Genomic DNA, 15,900 nt, shown 5'->3' on the forward strand with positions numbered 1-15,900 from the left:
CATTGTGACAGAACAATGAAACTCCAGACAGAACACTGCAGAACAATGTGACAGAACAATGAAACTCCAGACAGAACACTGCAGAACAATGTGACAAAACAAAGAAACTCCAGACAGAACCCTGTGGAACCATATGACTTAACAATGACTTTCAAACAGAAGATGATGGAGCAAACAGAACAACTGACCACCAGACAAAACAAGGTAGAATGATGTCCAAGGATCCTGGATTTCCAGAATTCTGATTCTACAGAGAACTCTGGATTGATCGGTGTCGCCTATCATTCGGAGAGAATATGAGATAGAACAAAAGGAATGTCCACATTCATAAAATGTTTTAATGCAGCACCCAGAAACAAATATGTTCTGCTCTTGATTGAACACTCAATTTATTCCTAAGTATTTTGACAAGTCTGCACCCAGTGTCCTGTAAAGGTTTAGAAGTCCCTTCGATTTGAATTGCAGATGTCACTGTGAGACACTGTCATGGAACACCAGGTCTCAGATGATCCTGAAAAATGCTGTCCTCTACTTTGAAATCATAGCCTAATCGTTCATTTGCAGCCGAACAATGCCATCTGGTGGCATCCATAGGTTTTCCATGAAATTATAGATAGATGTGTTTGTTATAAATATATAAATCTGTGTGTGTGTGTGTGTGTGTGTGTGTGTGTGTGTGTGTGTGTGTGTGTGTGTGTGTGGGTGTGTGTCAGCACGATATGAGCCAATTCAAGACAAATTCAAGGTAAACTTGCATTTGACTCCTCTATTTTTGGTAATGATCCACTGACAGCCAATTTATGCCAGTCAAGTGAGTTTAGTGAATCTTTAAATGTTTGGTTTAATAGAATAGTCTATTCCTAGTCAATGGCCTGATACATAGGTTTGCCCCCAAGAATATATATTTTAAGCACAATAGGTCATTGCCAGTAATTGCACCTACATTTAGCTCTACACTACACCCCCTCCTCCTCCCCCTCAACAATGGGGGTTGAGGCTGCAGTGTGTGTACATTATTTTGGTGACTGTCGGATGTCTAGCGGGTCCATTAGTGAAATGACCAGTGTTGATTAAAACATTGCCTGTCCGAATCAGAGCAGAGATCAGATCGGCATCCGACAGAAAGGTTGGTCGAGTAGTTTGACACACAGCTGCTGATTGGTCGCCGCAGGAGGAGATTATACAACACCAAATGGGATTGGTCAAAGAGACACTTTGCTCTTTTTTCTCGCGATTGTTTCCCCGTGTGGGTTAATGGCTCCTCCTGCTACAGACTGAGACGGAGCTGGCACCGAGCAGCTATACGGGGGGAGCAGTAACACTACGTAGAACAGCGATTACACCCCAAATACCAGCGGGTTTTCGGTCGCAATTGTTTGGGTGTATTTGGAAAAGAGGCGGTCGGGGCTGTAGTTTGGGTCGAGTGTTAAAATTAGAAGCGGGCGGTCGAGGATAGCAGTCTATTTTTTAACAACCAACTCCCCAGATGAACTCCGTCAGAGCCACCAACAGGAGACCCAGGCGAGTGTCGAGGCCGCGCCCGGTGCAGCCCGAACGGAACAACGGGGAGCGAGGTAAGCTAGGCCGCGGTCAGCAAACGGTTTCAGATGAAGACGTGTCAGGCGGTACCAGTCTTTACATACCCCCTATTTTCTTCTATTGGCCTGGTCTCCACACTTAAACATGTCGGGTTCAACAGGAAAAACCGAGGCTTCTTGCTCTGTGGCTTAGGCCAGGCCGCGCTTTGTTTGGCTTGAGTGATTGAGGCTAACACCGCTAGCTAGCTAGCTATGAGGTTAGGTGGAGGTTGGGGGTTGTCTTCGCCTGCTGCGTACCGAGCTAGATTGCCAACATTATTAGCCCGTATTCAGGTAACCTTAGCTGGAGCCAGAGGGCTTGACTTCATCCGTTTTAACCAGGCTCTTCATGTCTGCTCGGCCATTGCATTCCCAGCTGTCACTACCGATTCAGAGGGTGTAAATCTGCGGTGTCTTTGGACTGCCATTTTTGGGGTGTAACGTTAACAAAAACATTAGCAACGAAGTGGATAGTGTTAGCTAGCTGCCCAGCTTTACGAGGCCACACACATCAGCTGTGATAGATGATAGGTTCATGTTAGCCAACGATTTAGATGAATTCGCTGTATCCATTTTGTGTTCTTGGGACAGTCGTTTCCAGCTAACGTTGCCGTAGCCAGTGAGCAGATTGAACCCAGAGTCCCTTCCTTGTTCTCAGTGCCTGCTAGCTCGATTTGTTTACACCGCGGATTTGCCAGCTACGCAGTTCAGTTTTTAGCCATTAGCCACTCGTCTGATCGACCCTGGTCTGCGGCCCTTTGGCGACCTGCTTTATTTTGAAAACACTGTAAAAGAAGGGTCACTGATTTTGATTATGTGCGAGCGCTGTGGACCCAGTGCCAAATGCCAATTGCCCGATATGTATTGGTAATAGCTGGACCCACTGGCTGGTAGTCTGGCTACGGGGGGTGCATCTGCCATTATCAATCACCAACCTTTGTCTGTCTTACCAACTATTACCCTGCCGGTAGCCTGCGCAGTGTGCTTATAGTATGCGAGTTGAATGCACTGCATTGTAGGAATAATGGTGACTAGAATAAGAATGTCATTCGTGTTGGTTTGTGACTGCTTATTTTTTTACTAAGTACAACACACCAGCTGCTGTTACTGGAGAAAATTAGGTGGGTTATGGTGCACCAGAGATATGATTCTGTTGTTCAGAATAATATTCAGTGAGTTGTTGTGAAGACTGCTGTCATGCAGCCAATGCATTTGATTGCAGGGCATGAATAATTGTGTTCATTCATCTGAGCCTGAGAGGTGCAGCCTATGTCTGTATATATTCATGTGTGTGTCCATACACACAGGTGCGTGCGTGTGTGTGGCATGGCCTTGCTCTATGCTGCAGCTCTGTGTCTTGTAGTGCATGTTTAGAAAGTAGCGTATGTATAGAGAGTCTGTTTGCCTTTCTGCCCAGATGAGGAGGCTCCTGCAGCAGCTGCAGCGGAGATGGCTGTGGAGGAGTCCGGTCCAGGAGCTCAGAACAGTCCCTACCAGCTCCGACGCAAGTCCCTGCTGCCCAAGAGAACCGCCGCTGCCTCCGCCACCGCCTCTGCCTGCCCCAGCAAGGGCCCTATGGAGGTTAGACTGGAAAACTTAAGTGCATTTTTTTGTGTATGTGTTGGCACTGCAGTGTGCATGTGTACAGAATTCTGTGTGTGTGTGTGCGTGAGAGAGAGAGAGAGATTTGCTGATTAATTGTATCCTCCTGTGAAGGGACAATGATTTTCTGTCAGAATAGTAAATATCTTAGCCGATAACTGTGCTTGACTGTTGGCATGTGAAACTGATATGTTACTTGTCCCCCTTTTGCAGGGAGCATCCACTTCATCAACAGAGGCCTTTGGCCATCGAGCCAAGCGGGCACGGGTGTCTGGTAAGAGCCACGATCTGCCAGGTGTGTGTTAAAGCTTTGCAAGTGGGGCAAGCAAGATGTTAGCTTAATTGTTTGTTTTTGTATTTAAATTGAGTCTTTGCTCAGCAGAATATCGAAGAAATCATGGTGTTGTTTGCATTTATACTAGCACACCATTAAGTGGCATGACTCCACAGTTTAATTATAGAGTAATATGCTTGGAGTGTAGAGATTTGTCCCAAATGCTTACATTTTGTCTGTGTGTGTGTTTGTGTGTAGCAGCCCCAGCAGAGCAGTATCTGCAGCAGAAGCTTCCAGATGAGGTTGTGTTGAAGATCTTCTCCTACTTGCTGGAACAGGACCTCTGCCAGGCAGCCTGCGTCTGCAAGAGATTCAGCCAGCTAGCCAATGACCCCATCCTATGGTCAGTGCCTCTGGAGGGATGAAAAAAATCTCCAACTGCCCCGTCCTGTTCTGACTTTCAGTTATGAAATGGCAGACAACTGAAATTCTTTGTGTATGGTATTTAATTTTCCAGGAAACGTCTATACATGGAGGTGTTTGAGTACACACGTCCCATGATGCACCCTGAGCCAGGCAGGTTCTACCAGGTCAGCCCTGAGGAGCACGAACACCCAAACCCCTGGAAGGAGAGCTTCCAACAGCTGGTCAGTGCGCCTCCATAAATTTTTGTAATTGTGGTCATGCAGTTTTCACAAGGAGGAAATTGCCCCCCCTCCAACCCTCTCTCTGCACAGCTCTATTTTATTTAATTTTTCTTGCACTTCTCTCTTGCATGATTTTTCAATAGTCACAGGAATATTGTTAGGGTACTTGACCTTGCAATCCTTACTTGACGCTGCTTGTAATTTCAGTGATCTAGGAATTTAAGCTTATTCTATTGTTGCATTTATTAAGCCACTCTGGATAAGAGCGTCATCTAAATGCCTAAAATGTGAAGTATTATACCTGTGCTTGCTTACTTTGTGTTCAATGGTGGTTTGTTTGTATATTGCATATGATATTTATGTACAGGGTTTGTCAGTCTTACTTGGCACTTTCTTAGGTGCCAGATTGTCTGCCTTCAGTGTTTTCTATCCCAAAACTGGAAAAAGTTAGTTTCATGCCCTGGTTATATGATGACTGTGTTTATGTTGAATGTGATCGACAGCTATATATGTTGACCCTGGTGTTTGTAATATTGCAGTATAAAGGTGCCCATGTAAAACCAGGATTTGCTGAGCATTTCTACAGTAACCCAGGCAGATACAAAGGCAGAGAGAATATGCTGGTAAGTCACAACTTCATAGAGAAATCCCTCAGGATTTATTTCATTGGCCGCAGCACCAAAATTTATGCACTGCACAGCCAATGTAAACATCGGCCTGCTTTTCCAAACTGTATTCCGATAAATTATACGCGTGTGTATGTTCTGACTGAAAGTGTTTGTGCGTTTCTCTTGCAGTACTATGACACCATTGAGGATGCGCTGGGTGGAGTGCAAGAGGCCCACTTTGACGGTCTAATCTTCGTCCACTCTGGCATCTACACAGATGAGTGGATTTATATAGAGTCCCCCATCACCATGATTGGTGCAGGTAAGCACATTGCATTCACAGAAAAGTACTTTGGACATTACCTTGCCTGCCTGTGCTGCATGCAATCAATATATATATCTCTAAGATGGAGATAAACTACCAGCGGCGTTTGTGTTCACGTTTATGAGGGTTTTAATGAGTGTTCTCTATTTTCTTCCTCAGCTCCTGGCAAAGTAGCTGACAAGGTGGTGATAGAGAATACCAGAGACTCGACGTTTGTCTTCATGGAGGGCTCAGAGGATGCCTACGTGGGATACATGACCATCAGGGTAAGCACAGACCTGACTGCTCCCCTTCTCCGTATCCCTGATTTAGCTTTTCAAACAAGCCTGGAGAAGTGCCGGTATATCAAAGGGCCCTCCCTTTTAGTCCCATTATGGGGCTCCAATGTTCAGCCATTTGCTCGCATTTTGGGACTGTAGTGTCGGTGGCAAATTCCATCTTAGTCTCAAAATCATAATTGATTCATAATTTAGAATTATAAATGTACTAAAGTGAGATTATTCTTTATCCAAAGCATAAGAGTTTTTCGGATTTATCATAGTTTGTTTATTGCCAAAGTTGTCTCTCACATGTACAGTCTGTACAGTCTGTTCTGCCGTCTCTAAGCCAAGCCTCAAATCCAGAGGGTTCTTTCAGTGGGTAATTTAGTTCATTGTAAACTGTAATGCATGTAATTCAACCAGATCTCACATACATGATTGTATGTGGTCTGCTAGCAGTAAAATTACTATAATTTACTAAATGTTTAAAAGCCCCTACAGTATTTACCTCAATATATAATTGTCAAATTAATTTTGATTGTATTGTATAATTGCTGTAGAAAAATGAGGCCATTGCCGTGAAAATTGGTTTATTCTGTGTGTCGCTTTGTATGTGCTTTTTCTGTGTGTGTGTCTCCCTGGGTACGATTTCCTGCGAAATGTGCAGAAAGGAGGGGGCTCAATCAGACTTCCAGCCTGAGGAGGAGATTACTACTCCTCCTAACTACTCCTCCAAGCGATTTTTGGAAGATATTTGGATTCCCCTCAGTTAAAGACAAGAGTCAGCAGAACAACTAAAATCTTTGAAGAAATTGAATAACGGAAAGACCGCACACTCGCTGTGAATCAACTCCAGATAGAATCTATCTGTTTAGAACACGTTGTCCGTTCATTGCGCACTGCTTTAATGTATTACATACATTTTTCCATTAACATTCAAATTTCATTTGAATTTGACTAATTTCATTCAATTTATAGTCAAATTTGATTTTTGGGCAAAATTGATAGCCCCAATACATATTTGTCTTCTCTCTGCAGAGGGAGGGCAAGTAGCAAATTGTCTTTGGGACAGTGATGTAAAACACTACCAGTAAGGGACTCAAGGGGCCACCAAATTCATCAATTTTCAAATTCTATTGATAGCAGCTTTAAGCCTATGGATTAGTCTACATGTTTCTAAGAGGGCAGAAATGATTGGATTCAATGCATTTCACTTTTGCAAAGTTTACGCAATAGTATGAACTTGTTGTCTGCTCATAATAAATATAAAAGAGAGCACTAGCACTTTCTAGGTGCTCCGGTGGGGGGGTGAGGCGGGGGTGTGCATGATTGGAGTGATTGAATCCATGTTGTTTTTACCTGTTAACACCAAAGTTCTGTGGTAGCACAGTGTTGTTGTAACTAAGAATCACTGAACAAAATTAATTTGTTAACTTGGCCACTGCAGTTAGAAAATCACCATGCTACTTCCTGGTATGTGGATGTACAGCGCACCAACCTAGAGCTGGCATCTGCTTGTGTGACTTCTACCGTACTGCCTGGTGTATGGGTGCATACTGCATTTCCCTTATGCAGGGCTCTTAGGGCTCTGGGCGGCCTAAAGAGCACATGCTGTAATTCCCCCAAGCAGTGTGCATTGAAAAAAAATGGGAAATTGTCTCTGTAGTGATTTTTGGGCCTAGAAAATGATTTTAAAAGCATGATCATCATGCAGAAGTGACGTTTTGCTGTTTTTTGAATTTGTGGAGCAACATTATTGCCTGAAAATTCTAACAACTGTAGGAATCTTGATAGCCTGTCATTTTGTTTTGCACTTAAGAATATTTGGATACATTTCTGATGATGATTTTGTTGATGGGCTTATTAATCAGCTGGTTTTAAAATGCAGCTAAAGGGTTAAACCAGCTAAAATTATTTAAGAAAGCAAGTCAATTTGATATGTGGATGGAAATCGTGTTGCCTATTTTATTACCTGTTGTAGCAATTTTTTTACTATTATCAAATCAGTGATTAATTAATTCTAGGTGCAGCAATGCATACATTTTGATGTTTTACTAAAGCAACATATTGATTATAGTATGTCTCATGGGGCCCAAGATATTACTGTTACCTGATTATGTGCTGGCGCCATCAGCTGCAAATTTTAGACGCACCAGTATCTCCAGTAGAAAAAGGTAGTGTGGAGCCCTGTATTTGTGATGGCTAATCTGTAAGAGGTGGGTGGAAGCTGGATGTGCTGTCAGTGGGCTAAGCCTCTGCCTGACCTCTGCTGCGCTTCTCTCCTCAGTTCAACCCTGATGATAAGTCGGCGCAGCACCACAACGCCCACCACTGTCTGGAGATCACAGTCAACTGCAGCCCCAACATTGACCACTGCATCATCCGCTCCACCTGCACAGGTAACACACACACACACACACACACACACACACACCGACCACTTGTTATAACGATGTAGAGTCATGGTTTCCTATGGTTTGGAATGCAAAGTAGGTGGTGGCCCTACTTCTGGTGGATCACTAAATGATCAATATGTATTCATGAGCCTGTGTCCCAGGATGAGAGACTAAATATGTAATTTGGGTCTTGGACTGAGAACTAAGAAACCCTGAAGCAGAATGTTTTTTGCTGACTATTTTGAGGGTTGTCATCACAGTTTTTCTCTCTGGTGAAAATTGCTGGTTGATATGATATTCCATCGCAGGAGTGGAAAATCTGGAGATGAACGAAAAATAGATTTAATAATTTCCAGGTTTTTGGGAATCACAAAAAATGCGTAGAAAAAATATGGGGGGGGTGGATTGTTGAGCTGCACCGAATATAAGTACTCATTTTATGTATTTGTAGATGATGTTTTAGGGAGCATAATCCTCGACTACAGTGTGAAACCTCTCTTTTTCCTGTGTCTTTAGTGGGCTCAGCGGTGTGTGTGAGTGGCCAGGGGGCATGTCCAACCATCAAACACTGCAACATCAGCGACTGTGAGAACGTAGGGCTGTACATTACAGACCATGCACAGGTAAAAGCCTCAGTTTTCTTTTTCAGTTTGAAATAGTCATGGTCGACCACATGCACGCACACACACACACACACACACACATACCAGTGTTAACACAAGCACTGAATCTGACTCTGAATCTTGTTATTTGTTCCAGGGCATATATGAGGATAATGAGATCAGCAACAATGCGCTTGCGGGGATTTGGGTGAAAAACCACGGCAACCCCATCATCAGACGTAACCACATCCACCACGGCCGAGATGTTGGAGTGTTCACTTTTGATCACGGCATGGTAACTAAACCTTCCTACCCATGTTATGTCATACATTCAACTTGAAGCAACTCTGGTATTGGTTTATTTAATGCACCGCTTCACCATCCAACTAATGTCTCTTCCTGTCTGTGTTTCAGGGTTACTTTGAGAGCTGTAACATCCATAGGAACCGCATAGCAGGCTTCGAGGTGAAGGCCTACGCCAACCCCACGGTGGTGCGTTGTGAGATCCACCACGGCCAGACGGGAGGCATCTACGTCCACGAGAAGGGACGGGGACAGTTCATAGAGAATAAGATCTACGCCAACAACTTTGCCGGAGTCTGGATCACCTCCAACAGCGACCCCACGATACGGTGAGAACACATTTCGCAGAGGGCGCCATTTACCAGTAAACCTATAGAAGGATACTGGCGGTCTAGGTACCAGCAGGGTGCAACCAACTCACTAGGGATGCTACCAGTCTCTTCTTTTGCCTGTTAAAATTACAGGTTAATTCATATCATTTGGCCACAGCAAGATATGTAAAGGTTAACATGGCTGACATTGTTATGGTTCAGCAAAAATAAATGCTTGTATTTGGTTCACTGACGACTAAAAAAATATGTGGTTTTGTTGAAAATCCCTGTGTACCCTATTGGCATGTTACTGCAGACTTAACCCCGTCTCTATGTGCATATTTATTCCAAACAATTGACCTTTTTTTATCCTCCATATCCAGGGGAAACGCTATATTCAACGGAAACCAAGGAGGCGTGTACATATTTGGAGATGGGCGGGGTTTGATAGAGGGTAACGATATCTATGGTAACGCCTTGGCGGGAATCCAGATCCGAACCAACAGCTGCCCCATCGTACGGCACAATAAGATCCACGATGGACAGCACGGGGGCATCTACGTGGTAAATACACACATCACTTCACAGGCAGATATGAAATGCCTGTATTGTATTTAGTTAAAAAAATAACACTGTGAATACGAAAGATACACTTTCTTCATTTCAAGGAAGTGATGGGCTATTACGTGCTCATAATTTTTTTTTTTTTTTTTTTTTTTTAAGCTCAGAGAATGTTTGACAGCCGTCCTGCTTTGTGTTTCAGCATGAGAAAGGCCAGGGGGTGATTGAGGAGAACGAGGTTTACAGCAACACACTGGCTGGAGTCTGGGTGACCACTGGCAGCACTCCTGTCCTCCGCAGGAACCGCATCCACAGTGGCAAACAGGTAAAACACACACAGCTAAACATACAGTGCCTTGCAAAAGTGTTCACCCCCTTGACTTTATGCACATTTTTTATTTTCTCTGAAACTTCAACAACTGGACTCTAATGTCATCCATAAATGAACCAAACCGTGTTGAAGTATTCTGGTGGACAGTCCATCCTACACCCTAAAATCCCATTGAGTCCCATTAAGGGAGCTGTTCTCAGCTTTGTTAGCAAGAAAGACAAGTGTAAAAAAAAGTTTAAAAGGAAAATTGTTCAGAATCACTAACTACAATCTAAACATGACATCTAAGTAACAGATGATAAGAAATGTTGAGCAATTGAGCCCAAACGAAGCAAAGGGGGTGAATACTTGTGCAAAACAGATGTCTGTTATTTTAATTTTATGCTTTAACATAAATTTCCTCACATTTGTTTTCACTTTGATGGAATGGATTGCTTTGCACAGAACTTAGACAAAAAATCCTGAATAAATGTATTTTGAAATAACTTCATAGCACAACAAAATGTCCAAAAAGTCAAGCGGTGAATACTTTTGCAAGGCACTGTACTTCAGCCTTCTCTCCCAGTGTGTGACTGTCATTCATGTAAATTAATGATTCAGTCTCCCTTGGTCTGATTATGTTCATAATTGATGATCAAAACACCTACTTTTCTGCTCAATCTCTGTTTATTTGGAAATATAGTATGCTGAAAGTGGGTAAAAGCCAATGTTTCTGGAGTGATAATTATACATCGAGTTAAAGAAAAACTGCTTTCAGACTTTTGTCTGAATTTGAGCAACAAGAATGGCAGGATCTCATTGGCTACATTTTTCTTAACCCGGTTACTTAAGTAACCTGGTTTCTTTTTGATGCATGTAGATATCACAACTGGGTCAGAGTAACCCAGGTATGTTCCTGCTCCAATTCTGAAAAATCTGATTAAGATGCCTAGTTTACTGAGATATAACTATGGCATGTAAACATCTTACTCACCTTCACTTTAAGGTTTCCACATCTGCACAAACTCAGTTGCACAGCATTATGGGTACATTTTAATATCAACAAAAACATGTCTGCAAGCAGTACTTACTTTTACTATTGGGATCATCATTTATATTAGAAGTAACAACTATTGCTCAGTCAAAGAGGGAGGTGGTGGCTGACAACAGGGAGACTCAGTCACAGGATATCAAAGATTCATGTAAACAGCTTAACCTGAATGAGCCCTTAACCACAGTATGGTCAATACCTGGGTTACTCCATGCATGTAAATGTAAACATTGTGTCTCTTCCTTTTCCACATAGCACACTCAAACTCCAGAAATGGATTATTGGAGGAATTGCCCTAACTTCAGACCAGTGTCTCATTACTCTTTTGTCCACTCAGCCTTCCCACTGTGTTGATAAAGAAAAATAAACGAAGGGGAATGGACTGTCTACTCTCTTTTCTTGAAAAAAGTAGTCTATAATTGCTGAGCCATATGTTATATCTTGACAGATTTGTATGATCTTTTTCCTTCATATCCAATGTTCTGACCACCTCTTTTCCTCTCAGGTTGGTGTGTATTTCTACGACAACGGACACGGTGTGTTGGAAGACAATGACATCTACAATCACATGTACTCTGGTGTGCAGATAAGGTAAAACCTCCCGCCTTGAAGCAGTCAAGTGTATTTACTGAGCATACAAAAATATTGGGACATTTGCACTTTTCATGAAATAGATTGACCTGATGATGCCATGTGAAGGCTTTGACCCCTTAGTTCACTTGTTTTCTTTATCCATCGATCTGTCACCCATTTATTTATTTATCTATCTCTCCCATTATTTAACCAGTGATGGTGCATGCTCTTTTTCACCAACACCCAGCTTCCCCCTAATTCTATAATATAGACATGGATTGTGCAGAACGGGAAGCAAATCAGTATCGGAAAGGTGTTCTTAATCATTTGTACACTCAGTGTAAATCCTAATGTTGCCTAATTCTTGTTGAATCTCAACAGGACGGGGAGCAACCCAAAGATCAGGCGCAACAAGATATGGGGAGGACAGAATGGAGGCATTTTAGTCTACAACTCAGGTCTGCACTTTATTCCGCCACTCTGTTTGTCTGGTATACAGTATCTGTGTATTTGCTTGTGTAATCCTGTGTTTTTGTTAACGTCACAGGTCTGGGCTTCATCGAGGACAATGAGATCTTTGACAATGCCATGGCCGGGGTGTGGATCAAGACGGACAGCAACCCCACACTGCGACGCAACAAGATTCACGACGGCAGAGACGGAGGCATCTGCATCTTCAACGGAGGCAGAGGTACGATCTAATATCTTAGACATGGAGAAACAACTGGCCAAAAAGAAGCAGGAGCACAGTTGGCCAGCTGATCTATAAAAAAGATTTTGACACAGCTTGTGAAATTTTGTTCCTAGTTGGTGATTGTCAGTATGCATGACTGACAATCCCTAAACTAAGTCCTGAGTCCAACCAAACTAATATTCAGCTTTAGCTTACAAATTCAAATCCTAAACATCAAGATATAGCTAAATCTTTACACAGGTATCTGGGTGTTTGATCCTCCTCCCTTTGGCACCGCTATGACCTATCTGTTAGTGTATATTGTAAAATGTTTCAAACGTTGTGTTTAGGTCTGCTGGAGGAGAATGACATCTTCAGGAATGCTCAGGCCGGCGTGCTGATCAGCACCAACAGCCACCCAATACTCCGCAAGAACCGCATCTTTGACGGCTTCGCCGCAGGTCAGCTCTATAAGATATCAGAATCAACTCCATGTGACTACAAGTAACATCTCATTCACCTTTTATCTCCTGCTGGTGCTGATGGTGGACTTTGTTTTTGTGTGTTTTCCAGGTATTGAAATCACTAACCACGCCACAGCCACTCTCGAAGGCAACCAAATCTTCAACAATCGCTTTGGAGGCCTGTTCCTGGCCTCGGGGGTCAACGTTACCATGAAAGGTAGCTAGCTGTTTTGCTGGCATTAAGCTTTGTCGACTCTGGTTATAAGATATGGTAATGCATTGCTGACACTTGCCCAATGCACTACATCGGCTCTTGCTCATCACTCTCCCCTCTTCCTTTTCTGCTGTGTCCCTCCTGTCAGATAATAAGATTATGAATAACCAGGATGCCATAGAGAAGGCTGTGAGCAGAGGACAGTGTCTCTACAAGATCTCCAGCTACACCAGTTACCCCATGCACGACTTCTACAGGTATACAGGATTCAATTAAAAGGGATCAAAATGCTCTAAGGACATTAAGAAGTGTCCCCTACTGGATTAACAGCGGTCACAAACACAAGTGTGGGTCGTGTACAGATTGTCTCCCATGCAACTATTTGTCTGAATTTTGTAAATGAACTGGTTTTGTCTTTTGTCTCCAGATGTCACACTTGTAATACAACAGATAGGAATGCCATCTGTGTTAACTGCATCAAGAAATGCCACCAAGGGCATGACGTAGAGTTTATACGGCACGATAGGTGAGACTCCGTTCGCTTTCTTTCACCAACCAAACATTCCTTTCTGAGGCCGTTTCCCTCTCCCCATGAACTAGAATTATTAATCCGTGTTAAATCCTGTGTTTTAATCCCCGACATCTGTGCTCTCCAGGTTTTTCTGTGACTGCGGAGCGGGAACGTTGTCCAATCCCTGCACACTGGCCGGAGAGCCCACACATGACACGGACACCCTCTATGACTCAGCGCCGCCCATCGAGTCCAACACCCTGCAACATAACTGAACGCACACACACGCGTCACACCTTTACATACGCATACAAACACGTCACACTCGCACACACCCACAGAAACACACACGCACAGTTACACACACACACTGACGTCCCCTTGCAGCCATAAGGACCCAGAGAGACTCTGTGTATGCGGCGCTCTCAGTCGGGGTAGAGGTGAATGAGGCTGCAGAGGAAGCAGCCTCCGGCCCGCTGCAGTCCGACATGCTGCAGTGGTGGGAGTCTCCACTAGAGGGAGCGGTGGAGCGCAGAGGATATAGACTGACTGACCCACACAGAACGGCCACAAGAGATTCCTCACTCAAGTATTTCTTATTGCAGTCTTTAGACAAAGAGAAACAACATGGGAAGAGTAGGGATGTGATGAGGGGCGGTCGACAGGGGCCCGCGCCCCTTCGGCAGCGCGTGAAGATCCCCCCCGGTGTTAATCCTCGACTCGCAGCCCACGTCTTCTTCACAAGAACTGCCGTCAAAAGAGACTTCCTGCTTCCTCGCAGCTGCCGTCCCCATTGGCTGCCCTGGCAGTTGTAACTAGGCAACGGATGGGCGGATGTAGCTCTCTTGTGTGTGGATAAAGAAGAGCGAGACTTGTGTGTGATGGAGCACTTGGGCTTTTTTTAATATGTTATTCTGATCAATGGATTTGATTTCAATGCTTTCTCATGTAGTTTTGTATTTTCAAGCAAAAATCTGACTGTATTTGAATGTCTTTTATTTTATTATATATTATTATAATTATTGTTATTAATTTTCTTTGGTTAGCGTCCCCCCCAGCCCCCATCCCCCACCCCCCAGGCTTACTGCAGTAACTCAGGTGTCCCAGTGGTCAAGTTCTTTCTGTGAAAGAGAATCTCGTTAAACACTAAAAACCCTCTCCAGCATATTAGCTTAAATGGCAGGTGGAGGAGCTCCACAGTTGTATAAAGGTGTGTGTGTAAATGTGTGTGGTGTACGGTGTGTGTACAGTGCAAGTTGTGCGTGTATGTATATGTTTCTAAGTTCATGCAGTCAGTGTTTTCTGGAGAGGGTTTCAATAGGAGGCGTCGGAGCTCCTTGGAACTGGAACTGATGAGTCTATCTGCAGTCCCCCCCTCCCTCCTGCCCCTGCCCCTGTCCCGCCCCCCCTCCTCCTCCCCCCCTTCCTCCCCTCTCTCTTCCGTGTATCGTGGTGACTGTGGCTCCTCATGCAGCCTGAATCGTATGCATGTACCATAACATCTAGACTTAATATATTGTGAAGTATTCAATAACCATTATGTAGATGCTAGTTGGAATTCAAAAAGGGGTTTAATTTCCTAGAAAGACAAAAAAAGAAAACAGGAAACTGGTCATTTCTAAGAAAATAAAACTTTATTAGATCACAAGTGTTTGTCTTAAATTCACGTGCTGTGAGGAAATCCATATACTGTAAAACTTCCAACAAATGCCTGGTCTGATAAACCAAATAGTTGCTTATGTAACCTAGGACAGTGATTCTCAACCTTTTTCATATCAAGGACCCCTAATTTCGTTCACATTAGGGCCACAGACCCCCATTTGATGAGACTTTGTCTCAGACCCAGACCCCCCTGAGAATATTTTGTCTTTTGTCCAGAATTCCATGACTTTCTGTATTGTAGGCATAAGAGAGGTGTAGCGATAACAGTGAAACTATGATCAAAATAGTCATCCTTCTACATTCTCTAATTGTGTTAACTTCTTGTAAATGAAATAATGGTGAAGTTTAACAATTCATCCATTTGCTGGGGACCCCCTCAAGGACCCCGGACCCCATGTTGAGAACCACTGACCTAGGAGGTGCTAGCGACAGCTCTCTATCAATTGAAATAATACTATCTGAAGTAATTCCATACCCAGGGTAATGGTGGTTTTACAGTATCCATGTTATTCAGTTATATAAGAGCTTTGGCATCACTTCTTGACACATGGCAGGCCAAGTGACCATTTCTGATGTTCCGATCATAACTGACAGATTGGTTTAACTTTGTGTTCGCATCTAGACAGAACCATGTTGAAATGCTCACTTGACTCATAAACTATATCCTATAGAATTTATTTCATACAAATGTCAGGGGTTATCCAATTTAGCAAAATTATTGTTTTAGCAGCAGCAAACCCAAACAACCCCTTTTGGCCTTGAATCTACACAAAGTGGACTGAAGATTCAAGAAACAATAAAAAAAAAACTGGAATCTAATGCCATCTGTAAGTGACAAAGCTTTCCCAAACTGAATACACCATACACCTAAACTTCTATCAGCATGTTCTGAAGGGCCCTAGCGTAAGACCTAGCAAAAGAGGAAAAATGAGAGCAATTTTGAAAATCTATTTGTCTTACTATTACCTAGAGATGC

At 43.3% G+C, this 15,900-nt stretch overlaps 1 protein-coding gene across 3 annotated transcripts; it reads left to right on the plus strand.

Moving 5' to 3' along the window:
• Positions 1-1,302: 1,302 nt before the first annotated feature.
• On the plus strand, positions 1,303-14,902 carry fbxo11b (F-box protein 11b). 3 transcript variants are annotated; one of them, XM_071907658.2, is made up of 22 exons: positions 1,303-1,574; positions 2,995-3,158; positions 3,393-3,474; positions 3,712-3,856; positions 3,971-4,100; positions 4,640-4,723; positions 4,898-5,030; positions 5,193-5,299; positions 7,581-7,692; positions 8,206-8,312; positions 8,449-8,586; positions 8,706-8,923; positions 9,289-9,469; positions 9,669-9,791; positions 11,333-11,418; positions 11,782-11,858; positions 11,948-12,091; positions 12,424-12,534; positions 12,647-12,754; positions 12,900-13,008; positions 13,179-13,277; positions 13,408-14,902. In XM_071907658.2, exons 1-22 carry the CDS (start codon positions 1,487-1,489, stop codon positions 13,535-13,537), a joined length of 2,676 nt encoding a protein of 891 aa, XP_071763759.1. In that variant the 5' UTR covers positions 1,303-1,486; the 3' UTR covers positions 13,538-14,902. The 3 variants fall into 3 exon arrangements, with proteins under 3 accessions (XP_071763759.1, XP_071763760.1, XP_071763761.1); XM_071907659.2 differs by having other exon boundaries at positions 3,715-3,856; XM_071907660.2 differs by having other exon boundaries at positions 3,393-3,453.
• Positions 14,903-15,900: the final 998 nt, after the last annotated feature.

This window comes from Centroberyx gerrardi, chromosome 20 (genome assembly GCF_048128805.1).
Source record: "Centroberyx gerrardi isolate f3 chromosome 20, fCenGer3.hap1.cur.20231027, whole genome shotgun sequence".
NCBI lineage: Eukaryota > Metazoa > Chordata > Actinopteri > Beryciformes > Berycidae > Centroberyx > Centroberyx gerrardi.

Excerpts from the sequence above, each read along its gene's own strand:
- fbxo11b (XM_071907658.2), top strand. The coding sequence starts at position 1,487 with ATGAACTCCGTCAGAGCCACCAACAGGAGACCCAGGCGAGTGTCGAGG. Across the intron at positions 8,313-8,448 it reads ACATTACAGACCATGCACAG|GGCATATATGAGGATAATGA; the intron begins GTAAAAGCCTCA and ends TATTTGTTCCAG. Across the intron at positions 13,278-13,407 it reads GAGTTTATACGGCACGATAG|GTTTTTCTGTGACTGCGGAG; the intron begins GTGAGACTCCGT and ends TGTGCTCTCCAG.